The 19,221-nt window shown below is 43.5% G+C and overlaps 1 protein-coding gene across 8 annotated transcripts in view; it reads left to right on the top strand.

Annotated features, from left to right (window-relative positions):
• The window catches only part of RUNX2 (RUNX family transcription factor 2), a 346,128-nt gene that overhangs the window by 229,117 nt on the left and 97,790 nt on the right, over positions 1 to 19,221 (top strand). For 3 of the 8 annotated variants that reach the window (XM_063115937.1, XM_063115936.1, XM_063115931.1), the window contains exon 7: positions 17,110 to 17,908. The exons of the other annotated variants lie outside the window; for them this stretch is intronic. In XM_063115937.1, coding sequence (XP_062972007.1) covers positions 17,110 to 17,588 — 479 coding nt within the window. In that variant the 3' untranslated portion in view covers positions 17,589 to 17,908. Of the gene's footprint in view, positions 1 to 17,109; positions 17,909 to 19,221 lie in introns of those variants that run through there. 8 annotated transcript variants of the gene reach the window in all.

Below are 19,221 nucleotides of genomic sequence, written 5' to 3'. Positions count from 1 at the left end.
AGGGAGCCTCCAGGCAGGATTAAGGGATTTACTTTACTCAAAAGTAAATCCCATTGATTTCAACTGCTAACGTGACCTGCTGCCCCTTGGTCTGTGGTTGGAGGGGAGGGAAGGGGGGGCTGGAAAGGTTTCCCTCTCTTTCTGCGCCCTTTTCCGAAGCACAGACCAAGGGGCAGCATGTCATGTTAGTGGTTGAAATCAACGGGATTTGCAGCAGCAACCCTCACCCACATATATACAAATCAAGTAGACTGGACAGTGAGGGAGGAAAGGAAGATGGGGTGGGGGGGAGAGACTCTTTAGATCTGTTTGTGTGTTTTTAACCATTTTCCACTGCAAAGGAAGATGTTGTTATTTACTGTAGGTCTGTCAGAGTGCACTCTTCAAAGGCTTGTCAGTTTCACCCAAATGTCTTGTCAGTTTCAAGCGAAGTCCTTTGACTGCTTCTGAATGAATCCCTCTGTGTGTGTGTGTGTGTTCTTTCCTTTGAGCATGTGAAGCTGAGTGGGGGATGGCAGGGGGAAGCAGAGATGGAAGTGTTCTGCATGGGGGGGATCCTGCATCTCCCCACCTTTTTCTTTTCTTTTCTTTTCTTTTTACAATGGGGGTTCCAGTTTTTATTGGGAGCCCCCACATGGGAAAGGATGGCTTAATCCTCTCACTAATTGTGATTTCCCTCTCAATTTCTCTGTCATTGGAAGTCTCCTCCTCCGGACCCTGGGAGTTGATATGGCCACTTCCTACCTCGCTTCTCTCCCCCACCCTGCCCACCCCATGTTATTTTCCTTTTTAAAGTTGCAAAAATTAAGAATGCAATCCGAGGGGCTCTAATTTGGAAATACATTCCATTGAACTCAATGGGATTTATTTACTGAGTAAGCATGCAAAAGAGTTCACTGCAGTCTTATGTAACATTCTACTTTGGTGTTCAGTAACAAGAGAAGCAAATCCCAATTCCTGTTATCAGAGGGGGAGTTGTCTCCACTTCAAACAACCAATAAACGGTAGGAGGACGTACAAAGAAAATCTGGGGGGTGGGGATAAGAACACTTGTGAGTGAACCTCAATGGATCTCCCCAATGTGCTACAGCGGAGATGTAAGTTTGTTTGTTTGTTTATTTATTTATTTATTGCATTTCTATACCGCCCAATAGCCGAAGCTCTCTGGGCAGTATACAAAATTAGAAGTTTTCATATGCTATATAAGCACTACATAAGCACTATATAAGCAAAATGAAATAATTCGAGGGTAAACCAGAACAAAAGTGTACGTGGGATGAGGCTTTAAGTCTTAGAGGTCTTACACTATACCTAAAAGGGACAGTGTATCAGTGCCTTTCTTAGGCCATTAATAATGTACTGTTCTTCATCGTGGTCTCTGTGCATCACACATATGGGCTCTGCGCCTGCGCGGAGTCTGCCTCGGAAAGAACTTCTATAGCTAAGAATCTTGGGGGGAACCCCTCCCCCGCTGCTATGTGCGCATGTCTGAGGGGTTCCTGCCCAAACCCTCAGTTCTTCTTTGACCGCCATAGCGGCTGCATCGTCGGGAACGACTTCGTGTTACCTAGAGATAGAAAGAGAATAGCTAAGTTTTAAAACATTATAATAACAATAGAAGGATTAGTAGAGAACATCTCTTCAGAATTGCGATCCTTGATCACTGCCTTCAGGCGCATGGCCCTCCGGGACCCATTCAAGAAGTGCACACGCTGCGGGAGCAAACTCCCAACCGCAGATGGACACAGTTTGTGCCTCACTTGCCTAGGAGAAAGCCACAACGTGGAAACGTGTGGAGCTTGCCAAGCGTTTTCGAGACAAACGCGCAAGCATCGTGCCGACAAACTCAGAGCAGAGCTCTGGAATAAGGCATTAAGAGCAGTCGAGACCCCAAGTATGGCAACTCCGACTACACCCACCTCCCACCTCACGAACAAGGTCAGGGATAGTTCAACAAACTAACCCTCCGACCCCAGGGAGAGCGCAAACAGCAGCCTTGGCTAAGAGACCGTCAAAAAAGACAAAACAGCCAAAGGCAACTGAGACAAAAATTCGCAATTGGAACAAAGGCATTTCAATTCACAGTCCTCCCTTTTGGACTTTCATCCGCTCCACGCGTTTTTACAAAATGCATGGCGGTAGTGTGCGCGCATCTAAGAAAGCAAGGCATCCATGTACACCCATACCTGGACGTCTGGCTACTGGTTGGCCACTCAAGAGAAAGTCTACTCCACGACATAGACCAAGTGACACATCTGCTCCACAAGTTAGGTCTCCAGATAAACAAGAAAAAATCCAATCTAAATCCAACGAGATCGATCCTCTTCATAGGAGCACTACTCCACTCCCCATCCGGACGAGTCTTCCTGCCAAGACAAAAAGCAGAGAACATTATCACTCTAACGCAAGAAGTTTTACAGCAGACAGAAACTTACGCCTACGACCTTCAAAGACTGTTAGGTTTCATGTCATCAAGAGTATTAATTATTCCATTCGCACGTCTAAAAATGAGACGCCTTCAACTCTGGTTCACAAGAATCCTAAAACCGTGGCATGACACAAGGACACTCAAACTAAAGCTGCCACATGGAGTCAAGAGATCTCTCAAGATCTCTCGAAGGGAATTCCTTTCGGGATCTCCACACCGACAAAGATCATAATGACAGACGCGTCCAAATCAGGATGGGGAGGACACTGTGGACCCTTAAAAGTTCAGGGAATATGGACAGCCAGGGAGAGAAAAGCCCATATCAATCTTCTAGAACTCAAAGCAGTTCAAAAGACATTGAGAGCACTCGACTCAAACCTTTGAGGTCACCACATACAGGTCACATCCGACAATACAACCGTAATGTACTATATCAACAAACAAGGCGGAACCAGATCACTCCCACTGACAAAACTAACCCTGTTAATATGGGAATGGTGTATACGCCGCAAGATATCTCTAACAGCGGTACACATCCCTGGTCACGACAACGACTTAGCGGACCGGCTGAGCAGACAGACAAGCACGGCACACGAATGGGAAATACACCCCACAATCCTAGCAGACATCATAGCTATCTGGGGTCAACCGGACATCGATCTGTTTGCCACACAGAGCAACAAGGTCTGCAACAAATTCTGCAGCAGAGGGGGGAAAGGGTGGATGTCAATGGGAGACGCTTTCATGAAAAATTGGACCTACCACCTATATTTCATTTCCCCCCCATTCCCATTAATTACCAGAGTCCTAGCCAAGATAGCAGAGGACAACACAAATTGCATCCTACTAGCACCGTGGTGGCCCAGACAAAACTGGTTCACAACGCTTCTACACAGGTCTCAGCACAATTTCTACCACCTCCCGGTGAGATCAGACCTACTCAGCCAGAACCAGGGCAAGATCCAGCACCCAGACATCGAATCGCTACACCTCACAGTTTGGAAGATATTTCCCCAGTAGATGCCGATACTACAAGAAAGATTCAAGACATCTTAGACGCATCCAGAAAACCATCAACTCGATCATCATACAATAGAAAGTGGCATTCCTTTACTCAATTTGCAGAAAAAAGAGGATTCAACCCATCAAGCTGCTCAATTCAGCATCTCCTATCCTTAATACATTTAAAGGAAGGAGGGTTGCAGTTTGATTCAATTAAGGTCTACTTAGCAGCCATTTCGGCATTCCATGATCAAATTGAAGGATACACCCTTTTCTCACACCCCAGGGTAAAGCAATTCCTAAAAGGCCTGCAAAATTTTATCCCACCCTCCATGCCCGTCGTGGAGCCTCTCGGTGGTACTACACCAATTAACACAAAAACCATTCGAACCACTGGCTACAACTAACCTACAGCTACTAACATGGAAGGTAGTTTTCTTAGTAGCTATCACATCAGCCAGAAGAGCCAGTGAATTATGCGCACTCCGCATAGACGAACCATTTCTCATCTTCCATAGAGACAAAGTCGTACTTAAACCAGACACTCACTTCCTTCCAAAGGTAGTATCGGCTTTCCACCTAAACCAAGACATAGTGTTACCTACCTTTTTTCCATCCCCAAAGTCTAGAAAAGACCCTACATATGCTTGACGTAAGGCGCGCCCTAGCCTTCTACAAAGAGAGGACAGAACAATTCCGCAAGTCAAACCGCCTTTTTGTATGCTATGGCCAAAGCAAAAAGGGCATGCCAGTATCAGCACAGAGACTATTGTCCTGGCTAGTACAGACAATTCAACTAGTGTACAGATTGGCAAAATTGGAACCTCCAACAGCAGTAAGAGGCCATTCAACAAGAGCAATGGCGACATCATCTGCTTTTCTAAGAGGAATTTCAATTCCAGAAATTTGTAGAACAGTGACATTGGCAAGACCAACCACCTTCGTGAAACATTACAAGTTGGACATCAGAGCACGTGCGGACTGCACTTTCGGCAGGGCAGTGCTATCATCCATCTGCAACTAAAAGAACCACCTACCCACCTCCGGTAAGTTTAGCTCGCTAATCGCCCATATGTGTGATGCACAGAGACCACGATGAAGAAGAACAGGTTGCTTACCTGTAACTGTGGTTCTTCGAGTGGTCATCTGTGCAGTCACACAACCCACCCACCTACCCCTCTAGGTGGAAGTACGAAGGATCTCATACAGACAAGTTGAAAACAGTATCCCTCGGTACTGAGGCCGCAAGGGGGTCTCATTCGAACTGAGGGTTTGGGCGGGAACCCCTCAGACATGCGCACATAGCAGCGGGGGAGGGGTTCCCGCCAAGATTCTTAGCTATAGAAGTTCTTTCCGAGGCAGACTCCGCGCAGGCGCAGAGCCCATATGTGTGACTGCACAGATGACCACTCAAAGAACCACAGTTACAGGTAAGCAACCTGTTCTTTTCAAGAATGTCAGAGAAAATGCTAATACCACTTTCATCTTCCTTATAAAGAGATGTTTCAGAATCCTTCTAAAATGGATGGATGCAAAATCCTCAGAAATAATTTTTCTAGCTAACAGAAAATGCATAACTTGAATCTTGGGTGCAGAGATCACAATGATAAATAAATAAATAAATAAATAAATAAATAAATAAATTTGTTCCGTGGTGACCTTAAAAGTCCACATCAGTGTGTTATTCACAGGCGTTAATCTGTGCAATCTAATGCAATCTAAAACAACTGAAAATTTGGGGGCAATCTTGCAAAACATTGTAGCATTATTTTGTATAAACCAGAACCCAAGTTCATTACCTAAGAAATTAATATCATCATGCTTTTGTAAATGTCAGTGTAGAAGTGACCATGACACATGCTAAAATATATGCAGACTGGTGTTAATCCTAACCCCACCTATCCCACACAAAAAAGCAACCTAATGCAAACCCAAGTAAATGTTGCTGAGAGGCACCCAAGTCAAAAAAAAATTGAGAGAGAGAGAGTTGAGCATCAAAATAAATGAAACCACATGGAATTTAAATTGTTTTGATCTTTAAAATACAAAATACACATACATGGCATTCTATGCAGGAAGGAAACGACATAATAATGTGAACTTACTGCTTCAGTGTAGATATTGTTTTAGTACAATATCTGCACAAACATAAACCAATGTTGCAACACTAGATAGATATAACCACAGCATCTGGTAATTTCACTATCACCCATTAATCCAGAGGTTGCTCACCGATGACATCCCCACACTGGGCCTGCAGAAGAGGCACCAATCAACATTTGGCAACAGCCTACCAACCCAACATGCACACTGTCCACAACCAGGCAGCTGAAAAGAGATCACAATACCTTTCCCAATGTAGACTCTCGTGGCAAAAGAGGACAGAACTTAGGAATGCTTGTAGGATTCAGGGCTTGTTTAAATGAGTGATTTATAGCATGCTCACGGAAGTTTGCGGATCATTTTGATGACATCATGAATCTCCTGCATGTCTCCTCTCAGTTATTCTGCTTAAAAATAAACCTTGGAAAAACCGATTCTTCTGAAATACCTCAGGAATTCCTGACGTATGCTGTTGAAGTTGCTCTACAAAATGCCCACTAGAGGTCGCTGTATGAGCTGGGAAGTTTGAAATTACAGACCATGTGGTCGCTGCTCTCCTCTTGTGTAATTCAGCTCGTTTCAAATGCGGAAGAAAAGCAAGAACCAAATCTACGGAAAGCAAACACAGTTTCCCTTTAATCTCTAAAGGGCTTCTCAGTCTTCATGAATTCTGATACAAACTGACCTGATCCTTACCTCCCAGACAAATGTGTGGATTGTAACTTACTTATTCACTGGCCTTTGCACTTTCCAAACATTCCAATACAGTTCATGACTCAAAATATCAAGATGTACTTAATATTGAGAGAAAATACAGTTAGAGTGTATTTAAATGTTTTTTCCATGAGTGTTAAAATGCGAACTAATACGGAAACAATGGAAGTGTGAATGAACACATGTAATGACATGGACTGGCTATAGCCGCTAACTCTGGGGTTTCCTGCAGAATCACTTGGCAGCCCAATACAGCCTGCAAACATGGAAAAGGGAGTACCATTCCTGTATCAAGGCATAACTAGCTCTATAAACCAGTGGGGAGAACCCCCAGGAGAAGGGCTCAGGTTCATTAGAAGAACAGATCACATGCAAACACTCCACAAAGCACAGGTTTATCAGTGCCTATGAGAGGAGGACAAGCTGTTTGCAAGGAGAGGGCCACAGGGAAGAGTGGAGAATTCAGTTGAGTTGTTGGGAGGGCTGAGAGGATGTGTTTGTCCTGGAGAGGAGATCGCTGTGGCTTTGGAGCCTCAGTACAGGCTCAATATCTGGCAGGGGTGATATGTTTGGAGGTGTTGGGGTAAAAGGAGAAGTTATTCAAGAGAGGTAATGGCTCTTCTTCCTTCTTCTCTTGCTCCATCAAGTGATGTGGCTTCAATATCCATCAAGTGATGTGGCTTCAAGTTGCTCCCCAGTGGCCTCCCAGCCTGTCTTGAAGGGCCCAGTATACAGTAGAGCAAAGGGATATGTAGCCAGGAGGTGTCAACTAGAAGCCTAGTGGTATAATGCCCGATCTGACTGAGGCCATGGCTAGACCAGGCCTATATCCCGGGATCGTCCCGGTACATCCAAATGACACACAGGGGATACCGGGAGCAGGCAGGGACGAACCCTCCATTTGCCTGCGATAATCCTTAGGTCTAGCTAAGGCCTGAAAATACCCCAGGGCAGGGTTGGAGACTCTCCTGCCTGCAGGTCAAAGTTGGTGTGCTGGGCCTTCCCTGGTGGCCTGTGAAGGCCTCCAGTGAGGCCCCTCCCAGAAGTCCTGACATCTCCCTAAGCCACTGCCATTTCAGAGAATGGAGAGGGGCAGGAGAGTGGATTCCAACTGAGCTGTTCGCTCGAGGAGTGCACCTCCTTCTTCCTCCCTTTCCTGGTCCTCAACTGAATGAATGGGATGTATTTGTGAATGGTGTATGTGAGTGAATGAATAGAGGTACACTGGAGGCCACATGCTTGGGAGTGCTCACGGTGGGATGGAGGTTGTGTGAAAGTACCCACTTTAAGATATCAGCTACCCCTCTATATTACCTGTGTGGGGGTACTGCATATGTGTGTCTTCGCATCGTCTCCCTATCCTGCAGGAATAGCCTGAAGGCAGGATTGTTCTCTAAATCAGCCTTTAAATTAAGCACTAGCCCAGTAGCCACAGGTAACCAAGAACTATGCTGGAGCAAGTGATATTTCCATTTCTTGGTAGTGTGCAGATGGACAGGAATGGGTAATATGGTTGGTAATGTATTGACCAGGAAAAATGCTGTCATGTTTCTTTAAAGTGATTCTATCAAAACACTATTAGAGCTTTATCACACCAGCGTTATTCTGTGCAATCACTGCGAATTGCATGCAAAGGACTCCGAAGTTTTCCAGCTTACTATCTCCTTTTATTGTGAAGTACTCCCATGCATCCTGCTTTAATTGCACTTCTTAGCCAAAAGAAGTGAAATGTTTTGGTGCGCAGAAAGTACGGTTCTTCCGGTCATGTGAAAGGACATTACTCAAACTGCAACATGTACTTTCATCCCTCGTCTTGAATCTGGTGTTCTGTGGGTGTGTTTTCAAGGGGCAGAATTGCTGATGAAAGAAAGGGGTGTGTCTTGACTCCAGGGGGTGTTTTTAATGTGAACCGCCCAGAGAGCTTCGGCTATTGGGCGGTATAAAAATGTAATAAATAAATAAATAATAAAATAAATAATTGCCAATTCAAATCCTTCCTCCCCCTGCTTCTTCCATTTTCACTTTAAAAGAAATGTGGGAACTGCACCCTCCTTGCCAGCAGCACCCTCAATTTTAAAGATAAAGAAATCCAAATTGGCACAGTAGTAAGTATTAAGGAGAGCTTTCAGCATACCGAATTTGAACCAGATTGGGTTATCTGTTGATTTTTTAAATGATTTTTTACATTTCCTACCTCAAATCCGTTGGAGTTTATAGTCTGCTAGTGTGGAGGAATGTAGGATCACATTTCCATTCCTTTGAACATCCGAAGCTGTGCATCTTCAATGGGATTTACTTTACTCAAAAGTAAATCCCATTGTTTTCAACTGCTAACATGACATGATGCCCCTTGATCTGTGCTTGGAGGGCGGAGAAATGGTGAAGGGTGGTGGTGGAACGATTTCCCCTCTTTCCGCACATGGGAGCTTTTCCTAAGGAGGAGCCATGAAGGGAGGGAGTCTCCAGGCAGGGTGAGGGGATTTACTTTACTCAAAAGTAAATCTCATTGATTTCAAGTGCTAGCGTGATCTGCTGCCCCTTGGTCTGTGCTTGGATGGGAGAGGAACGGAGAGAAGGAGGGCTGGAAAGATTTCCCCTCTTTCTGTGCCCTTTTCCTAAGCACAGACCAAGGGGCAGCATGTCATGTTAGCAGTTGAAATCAATGGGATTTACTTTTGAGTAAAGTAAATCCCCTAACCCTGCCCGGAGGCTCCCTCCCTCCCTCCCTCTGTGGCTCCTCCTTAGGAAAAGGGTGCAGAAAGAGGGGAAATCTTTTCAGCCCCCTCCCTCTGTTTCTCTTTCCTGCCCCCTTTTATCTCAGATCTGGGGGAGTATCAGGCCCAACTCCCAGCCGAGGAGAGGGGAGGACGAGCAGCCACCGATCATGGCTCCTTCTCTTGGAGAAGCGGGAAAGAAAGCCAGCCCGCAAAGTGGTGGTGGTGGTGTGCGTGTGTGCTTGCTTGCTTGCTTGCATCTTCAACTTCATGAACTACAGATGTGCTGGTTCCCTTACTCAAAAATAAATCCCACTGATTTCAACTGCTAACATCGCATGCTGGCTTACCTTTGAGGAAAGCCCATTGAACAGAGAGAGTCTTACTTCTGAGTAAACACATATAGAACAATGCCCATACACATGCAGATCATGGAAGGGGGAGGGAGGTTTTCGGACAGCATGAATGGAGGGGGAGTTGTCCAACTTACAACAATCAATATACTGTAGGGGGAGGTACAAAGGAGATCAATGGGCGAGGCCAGGGTGAAAACAACAAGGTGTGAGAGTGAACCTCAGCAGGGTAACAGCAATGCGCTACAGGAGAGGTGTAAGTTTGCAAGTTTTCATACGGTATAGAAGCACTATATAAACGAAGTAGGATAATTCTAGGGAGAACCACAATAAAAGGGTAAGTGAGATGAAGGATTTAGTGATCCCAATTTAATCTTTTCCATTGCATCTGATAAATATCACTGTAAGAATTAGTCATGTGGCAAGGAAGATTGTATGCAAAACAAAACTTTGTGTAGTATATTCAGCAATGTTGTGGAGCGTGCCTCTATACATGCATATGCAATGGCCCTTTGCATGGGATGGAGCAAGGATTGTGTTTGCATGAAAAGAGTTTGGAAGTTTGGGACCAAGCAACAGGAAGCACTGGCACAGTCAGGAAATGTAGAAAGGTTTTTAAAATCTGTGCTGAGAGATCAGTATGGAAAGCAACAGTTTTCAGGGGTGAGGGGAAGGGGTTATTTTAAAGACCACAACAACAGTGATAGCAGTAAACTATATAAGAAGTGGGACCTACAGCAAACTGTTGCAGAGTGGAGGGTTTCAGCTAGTTCAGAGTTCCAGCTAGTGAACCATGCTCTCTTCCAGGATATTCCATTCCATTTCCACTATCACCGCTAATTTTCCATCTCTCCCCATTCACTCTCTGGGGTGGGGAGGGAGAGTTATGTACTTCTGCCCAGCTTGGAGTTCCTCGAAGCATGGCTGATATCTCCCTCTTATTTCTCAATGGCCCTGGTCTGCTTACAATCCTGTTGGTTCTCAGCTGCCTGAGTTTGCTACTGGAGGCAGTGATGAGGGTTAGGCTTGAAAGTAGAGCTTTTTAGATGCACTGGGTGTCTTGTCTTTTCAAACAACTTAATGACACGAGTTTCAAATCAGAATAGTAAGTAGGACTCTAGAATCTTTGCACACTTCTCTATGAGTAAGCCCCATTGGACACAGTGGGACTATGTCTAAGTTAACATATATAGGATTTTAATTATTATTATTATTTATTTATATAGCACCATTACATGCATGTCACTAAGTGACTAGATAAATGAGGACAGAGCTCCTGTATTTTTAATTACTGTATAAAAGAGCATTTTAGTAGTTGCATTTTTCTAAACCCTCTGTGATAGTTTTAACTGATAAAACAGTTATTAAAGATTCTTACAGGAACCCTGTAAATAGTATAATCTTGAAGCTATCAAATAAGACCTAACTCCATCCTCCTTGAAAAGGTACATTTTATCTTTGTTTCCAGTAATTCTGTGTTTTGCAGACATCTGAAGTGATTGCTTAGCATTAACTTAAAAATTTCAAAGTGATCTTGATAGGCTGGAGTGCTGGGCTGAAAACAACAGGATGAAATTTAATAGGGATAAATGCCAAGTTCTACATTTAGGAAATAGAAACCAAAGGCACAGTTACAAGATGGGGGATACTTGGCTCAGCAATACTACAAATGAGAAGGATCTTGGAATTGTTGTAGATTGCAAGCTGAATATGAGCCAACAGTGCGATATGGCTGCAAGAAAGGCAAATGCTATTCTGGGCTGCATTAATAGAAGTATAGCTTCCCAATCACGTGAGGTACTGGTTCCTCTCTATTCGGCCCTGGTTAGGCCTCATCTAGAGTATTGCGTCCAGTTCTGGGCTCCACAATTCAAGAAGGACGCAGACAAGCTGGAGCGTGTTCAGAGGAGGGCAACCAGGATGATCAGGGGTCTGGAAACAAAGCCCTATGAAGAGAGACTGAAAGAACTGGGCATGTTTAGCCTGGAGAAGAGAAGATTGAGGGGAGACATGATAGCACTCTTCAAATACTTAAAAGATTGTCAGACAGAGGAGGGCCAGGATCTCTTCTCAATCCTCCCAGAGTGCAGGACACGGAATAACGGAAGGAGTTATTCCAAGTTAAAGGAAGCCAGATTCCAGCTGGACATCAGGAAAAACTTCCTGACTGTTAGAGCAGTATGACAATGGAATCAGTTACCTAGGGAGGTTGTGGGCTCTCCCACACTAGAGGCCTTCAAGAGGCAGCTGGACAAGTATCTGTCGGGGATGCTTTAGGGTGGATTCCTGCATTGAGCAGGGGGTTGGACTCGATGGCCTTGTAGGCCCCTTCCAACTCTGCTATTCTATGATTCTATGAACTTTGGAAAATGAATTTCAACTAGGACCTTTGATTCTATTTATAAGAATATAATGAAGTCCAGCCTCTTATTGTGCAATCCTCTACATAATCTCCTCAGAAGTTAGCCCCATTGAGTTCAATGGGACTTATTCCCAGAGAAGTATGTATGGGAATGCAGCCTTCGATATTTTTTTGAGACACTAACAGCTTTTTTCAGTATCTGGGGCAAATAACTAGATATGTGGGCATCTTCACAGAGGCATTTGTCTCTCGACTTGATCCAAGCATTAGTCCACTACAGCTTTCATTTTATTAAGTTTGGGACCAAGATCCTAAACTTTTGAGTGAAAGCTAGTCCCATTCATCTTGAGTTAATAGGGGCTGCTGCCCTATACACCCTTAACAGAAAGGATGTGTGGATGCAATGTGCCAAACTCAACGTGACATTATTCATGCAATTGCTAGTTGTGTGAATGCTTTTTAAAAAGTGAGTTCCAGCTGCCAGGGCCGTGCTCTGACTCAGAACCATGGCAGCTGGTAAGGGGGGACATTAACCTTTGCTTATGCCATGGTCCTGATCAGGATTGGGGGCCTCCACAGCTGCTATTTACATCAGGAGGAAGACTCCTATAGGCTCCAATAAGACCAATGAGACATACACCCCTAGTTTATTTTTGTATGCATGCAGAAAAGAGTCATTGTAATCCTTCTTTTGCTTACATAACTAATTTAACAAACCTTGTCTTGTAAGTAGAAAGAGGATCACAATTAATCTTTTCTGCATCCATGGAAATAATACAGTAACTTTAAATTTCATAATACATATTAGTTCCTTTTCCAGCATGAAGAGGGAAGCAACATGCTAGGATTCTAAAATAATAACTTTGTTTCTGGGTGGTATTGCCTCTGGCTGTTGTTCAGTAGGCAGGAATGAAGGAAAAAGTATGCTGCCTGCTCTTAAGAGAATTTCTTGCAAATCGTACAAGTTGGATATTGGTATCAGGTTCAAGGATGAGGAAATGAGAATTGTATATCAACAATTCTCTTGACATTTCAAAACAAGGCCCTGCCTTCATAGTGCCGCTTCACCACTCCTTGCTGCTGAAACTCCGTGTTATCGCTGCTGTGGGGTGGGTGGGTCAGGAAATCCCCATACTAGCAGGGAGCACGAGGTTTGTGGGTACTAGAGCACACCCTCTGCGCTTTTCCCTGCGTCCAGTGACCAATCAGGGTCGCCATCCATCCCGAAATGTCTCCTGGATAGACCCTGGAGTGCGGTCACGCAACGTAAAAAGTCGGGGTAAGTCCTCCCAAGGGAAAAAGTCAGGGTAAGTCCTCGGCTTTTTTACACTGCAGCTTGGTGGGGAAAGCCTTGCGGTGGCTGAGAATTGGAAGCTGCGTCATATAACCGATGGAGTGCCGATTCACAGCCACTGTGAGGCTTTGAAGGCGTATAGACAACCCCCAAGTTGGCTATGGTCTAGGGGTTAAACTGTATATCACATTAACTATATAACATGCAGCTCTCCTTCTCCTTTTTATTTATTCCAGGGTTAGCATAGACCTGGACCAGTGCTTTCAAGGAAAGGAAGTGTAATCTTTCCCTCTCCAGATGGCTTCCCTCCTGAATTTTGACTGAATCCCCATTTGGGGGACAGGATCTCTATTGGCACTGTTGGAGGCTTTCAGTCCCCTCTTTAAATTGCCATCCAAGGGGGAGAGATTTCGGATGAGAAGTGACTGTGGAGGGAGGGATTAAACTTCCCCTGTTCCCATGTGGTGGTCTGGATTGGGGCTCTACAGGCTAACTTTGGAGTAACCAAAAAGACTGCAAACTACGTGCAAGAAAGAAGTGGAGTTTTTAGCCCCCAAACCAAATTGCCTCTTTGACCCCACATTTTCTGCAGCAACATCTATTTTAGAGAAAGCAAATTAGTGAGGTTGAGAGACAAATAACTTGTCCAAGCAACTACTGAGTATAAAACAGAGCAGAGGCACATCTACACAGGCTCTTTACATCGAAATAAATGTGCAGATTCACATTTTAGGACACATGATGCTTCTGTCCATTCGCAGCAGCGCTGTGTTTTTAACCCGATAATGTGCATATTTACAGTTGCGATTTAACGTGACTTTTGAGCAATGTCCAAATGTACACCACGTTAAACTGATGTGTCGTCAGGGGAGTTAAATCGCCTTTTGATATGTGGGTGTATCTTCCAGGGCAGGACAAAGTGATTGGCTGAGCTCCCGCCTTCCCATCTATCACATCCTCCTCTGGCTCCCTCATTCCTTCGCGCCCTTTCATTTTTTAATTCTATGACTCTCCAGAGCTTATATTAACTATGAAAACAAACAGGGGGAAACGGGCAGCCAGAGGTAGGAGACATGTTGTTTTCAGTGCTCTGCTTCCCCCCCTCGTATCCTCTTGTGCTGCCTCGTTCCTTTCCCTCGCTCGCTGTTGATCCTGCAGTGTGACACTCGTTGCGTAGATTTGAATCTACGAAAATTCGGTTTTATATTTAATGAGGAGCAATCTCGTTGTCGTATAGACAGGGGCCAGGATACTGAGCCCCAACCACCCTCACCCAAATCAGTTTATTTTCAGTTAATTTACTAGTTTTCCTAAATTGATTTCCCATCCAATTTCTCACCAAATAGATTCTCATCAATTTTTAAAATTAATTTCCCAAGCAAAATGTTATTTTCCACTTAGATTAGTCAATCCACTCCCCCTGCAGTTTATCCCTCTTCTGCCCAATACTAAATTAGAGTGACAAACTACTCTTTTGTTTCCTATTATCTCCAGCATAAAGGGGAAGACACAAAATTTAGAATGGGCAACTGCTGTCGAATCTGCAGTCCAGCTAGGGCAGGCATGGTGTGAACCCTGCAAATCCTTTTTGCATCCCTACCTAAGCTAGCACACTGGCAGTGGAACCCACCCCCACCCCCACCCCCCATGAACTGCCATGTAGGGGACAAAAAAGTGGCTAGCTGAGTTCCTCCCTTAAGCTGGCAGTTCTGCATGCTTGCTCTAGTAGAAGAAGCTACAATTCCTGCTGGGTGAAACTGACCAGTAATTGGTAAAATAATTGACCTTGAATGACTACTTCTTATTTGAACACAGCTAAATATTTCATGACACCAAGAATTAGGGTGGCCACTTACACAAATGGATGGACGTGCCCTCCCTGCACAGCATTTGTCGAGCCCCTGCCACTTATGTGACCCCTGCAAACAGCGCAGGGCCAGGGCAAGCTTCTGAGTGGTCTGCGGGTGCTCGGCAGTGGCATAGGAGCGCCCGCTTCATCGGCAAACCACCACTTTCCACAGAAATGGCAACTCATTCATGTCTGTAAATGTCCCATTTCTGAAAACTGAAGCTTAAAGGGGCTCTGTGCACAACATTATAGGCGAACATATCTGGAATTTTGTGTACATAGCCCCTTTAAGGCTGCTATTTGCACAAATGGAACATTTACATACAAGAATGGCCTGCCATTTCTGCAGAAAGTGGTGTCTTGATAAGAGATTGGGCACCCACACGCTTACCCAGCTCACTATGCCCCCCAGTTAGGCAAGCACTGGGGGCCACTAACTGGCATCTGGAGGGCCAAGCCAGCAATTTCTTGCTGAGCTTCAAGCCCTAATCAGACACCTGCGCCATCCCTACTTACACATTGCTAAAAAAAGAGATGCATCACCAAAAAGAGGACACCAATTTGCATATATAAATTTATATTATAGGTGCAAATTTAAAAAATAATTATCGTTTAAATAGAAATACAATACATCTCACCATAGTTGAGAAGACTGCCTAAGTGACTCCTGTGCTCGCTCAGTCTGCTGTCCAGGTGCTGAGTGTTGATGGACAGCTTCAAGGCCCCTGTGGTTCCCCCTGCCTTAAGGTTCTTTAACTTCAAACCAGACTAGGACTGGGCACCCTTTCAAATAGAGGATACCTTGAGATAGAGGATTGTTCTCTGCCACCTCTCCAAAATAAAGGACTGTTCTCTGAGAAGTAGGATACCGAGCCATTCTTACCAAGAATACTCTTGTGTAACTGGGGAGTCTGCCTTTTCAAAAAAGTATCATGGTATCATGAATCCAGGAGCGATTATTTGATTAATCTTTGAATAGTTCATTGGCAAATATTTTTGACTAATCAAAAGTCCAGCCCTACTATCTGCAAAGCTTGACTTCTGGCATCTTGCAAAGCTCTACATTGTCTCACATACAGTACATGTAATTGTGGTGGTGAAAAAATAGGCTAATGAATCTATATAATCCTGAGAGGTCTGTAAAGTTACCATTTTTGACTTAAAGTTTAAAGATAGTCTGTTTGAGTTCATAATTCTTTTAATCCTTTTCTATAAATGCTAGTCAATGATTTTATACATTTTGCATCTATATTTAGAATTCTCTTGGAACACTTTTCCTCTTGTCCTGTCCTTCTCTCTCTTCTTTTTCTCTCTTACATAGGCCCAGGGTAGAAAGAAGATGTCCCATGCTTTACCTATGATTAAGAGATCAGGAATAGATCAAAGACCATACATTCCGCCTCCCCAAGATTAAACCAGAGTGTTCCTAATTTTAATTCCAGATTTAAACCCTATTTGAAAATTCTAGATTGCCATAATCTGGCTAGTGTTAACCATGGTTAATGTTGGGGAGAAACTATGGCCAAGGATGAAACGGCGGATATGCATGAGAGTGGAGGAGGCGCAAATCATGACTCATTCCTGATCCTTTAACTATGGCGAAGGGATGGGAAGCCCTGCATTTGCACATTGTTTCAGTACATTGTATCACATTATTCCATGGCTGTTTTTCATCAAACTTTATTTCCCCCCTTATGGCCATAGAATCCATTGCACTTCGTCTTCCAGTCATTGATTTCAAGTGAAGCAAAATTATTCCACTAATCCATGCTCACATTCCAACACAGAAACTAGATTAGAAATTCTTTGTATCCTACTTATCAGATGCTAAGCTATGAGGATGCCAAATGCAGTGCCATGCATATAATGTGTGCATGGATGTACAGTACCTCTACCCAAAAAATGCTGGGCAGTTGACGTTTGTAGCAGCAGAAGGCTGGCTGCATGTACTGGTGAAAAACTGAGTGTCAAATGGGCAGCTTTCATAGCTAGCAAGGACCAATTTAAAATTTTCAAGATTTCTCATTGATTAATATTGAGGTTTGTGTAATTTATCATCAAAAGTAGGAGTGCAATGGATTTCAGAAAAAAAAACTATGATATTGGTAGAGCACCTCTCACAGGTTATGCATGATCACTGTTTGTATAGGGTGCTGTTCTTGCAGTGTTTATATAGAATGATTTGCTATGCTTTCGGGGAACCAAAGGAGTGGGTTTAAGTTATATCATCACTTTTCAGAAAAAATGGATATTTACAGAATTTTCCCCCATCTCTTGTTATAATTTTTAGGTGCTTCAGAGCTGGGCCCATTTTCAGATCCCAGGCAGTTTACAAGCATTTCATCCCTTACTGAGAGCCGCTTCTCCAACCCACGAATGCACTATCCAGCCACCTTTACTTATACACCGCCAGTCACCTCAGGCATGTCATTGGGTATGTCCGCCACCACTCATTACCACACCTACTTACCGCCACCTTACCCAGGCTCTTCCCAAAACCAAAGTGGACCATTCCAGACCAGCAGCACTCCATATCTCTACTATGGCACATCGTCAGGATCATACCAGTTCCCCATGGTGCCAGGGGGAGACCGCTCTCCCTCCAGAATGCTTCCTCCCTGTACCACCACATCCAACGGCAGCACATTATTAAACCCTAATTTGCCTAACCAGAATGATGGTGTGGAGGCTGATGGAAGCCACAGCAGCTCCCCAACAGTCTTGAATTCTAGTGGCAGAATGGATGAGTCTGTTTGGAGGCCGTACTGAAATTTTATCTGCATGGCCTAAAGTCTGTGAGCCAAAAGCAAACAAACAACTGTCAGCTAATTATAAAGTGCCTGCGTTGTTGTTGTTTTGGTTTTTTAAAAATAGAGTTTGTTGATATGTGCAACTGTATAGCTGGGATGTTAACAGCTAATTATATACATACAACATGAGAATATGACCTTCTGCAACATAGTTCCAGTCAAAGCATATTTTATTTTCCTGTTGGGAACATTTGTCTGAGATGTATAATGATTCCAACACACAAACACACACACACACAAACAAAAAGATGCCCTTTCTGTCCAGGCACTTGTAAAAAAGATAATTAAAAATTAAAACATTAGCGAATTCCTTTGCCAAGAAAGGAGAAATGGACTCCTGCCAATTATCAAGACAAAGCTTGTGCTTTATATTTGTTTTTCAAAATAATCAAAAACACCTTGAACTTCAGGAACAGTTGCAATCGTACAGTATACAGGACCCCCTATGCATGCGCAGTGCAATTCACCACTTGTGTTTGTGCATATAGAAAAACACACACTCCCGTTTATGCTAAGCTCCTAGTAAGTTTTCAGCCATCTTATCCAAGCCTGGCAGCATTTAAAAGATAGAACTTTTAAGATGCACACAGCTTGTTTTGTGCTGAAAGAGCATCCTACAAGGTATCAAGACAACCTTGTTTGTTTTGTGTTATGCATTTATGTGATTATGTTTGCCTGAGTTAACCAAATATAAAAATATTGGCGGGGTAAGCCCCGAAAATAAAAAAAATGAAACCTAATTTCTTATGCAAAGAAGCAAACAATAATGGCAATATATCTTACTCAAACCAAAACAGTATCGGTAATATGTGTGTTTGGCTATCTTGTTTAATTTTATTAAGTTATAAATATGTAAAACTTGAGGGGGGGTTGCAAAAAAAAGAATTGTCATATAATTTTAAAGAAATATTTATAATTATTTAATGATATTTGGTCCCTTTAAAGTTTTCTTAATGTAATAATATGCTGACTTCGGTCTCTAAAAATGTTTGTTGTTTTTAAGTAGTGGCAGCCTTTCAGTGGTACAAAATCTTAAGGCCATGCCTGAGCTCTGAATTCCAGTATAAAACTGCTGCAATGTGATTTTTTATATATATAAAAAAGCTTCTCTCAAAGGAATTTGGTTATAGTACATTGTTTTAATTTATGAAGAAAATACTGTTTTAAATGTTATTGAATATTGGGTTGCCTTTTGCCTTTCGAATCAAACTGGAAAGAGAAGTAGAATGAGCGAAAACCGTTTCTGATAAGTTTGTTTGTAGTTCCTTCAGTTTTAATGGGTAGGATCCAAAGTTCCACGTGCAGCTCATGTTCTGCTCACACACACGCAGGTTTTTTCATCTCTGCCCTCCCCCTGGAAGCCCTCTGCACTCCGGAAGCACCCACACCTCTAAAATTGGGTGATCCTCTGGAAGGGTATCCTATCAGGTGGAAAGAACCATCACCAGCAGGAAGCATTGCTCTCCCCATGCACGTACAGAAGTACATTTTTCTCACACACCAGTGCTTAGATCTCAGCCAATATGTTCTGATGAAATTGCAAAGTTGCTCAAGTTTTTATCAACATTTGGAAGACAGAGAAAAACCATCTT

Source organism: Elgaria multicarinata, chromosome 2, assembly GCF_023053635.1.
Source record: "Elgaria multicarinata webbii isolate HBS135686 ecotype San Diego chromosome 2, rElgMul1.1.pri, whole genome shotgun sequence".
NCBI lineage: Eukaryota > Metazoa > Chordata > Lepidosauria > Squamata > Anguidae > Elgaria > Elgaria multicarinata.
Note: the sequence above shows the minus strand (reverse complement) of the source record. Positions and strands in the feature narration are given on the sequence as shown.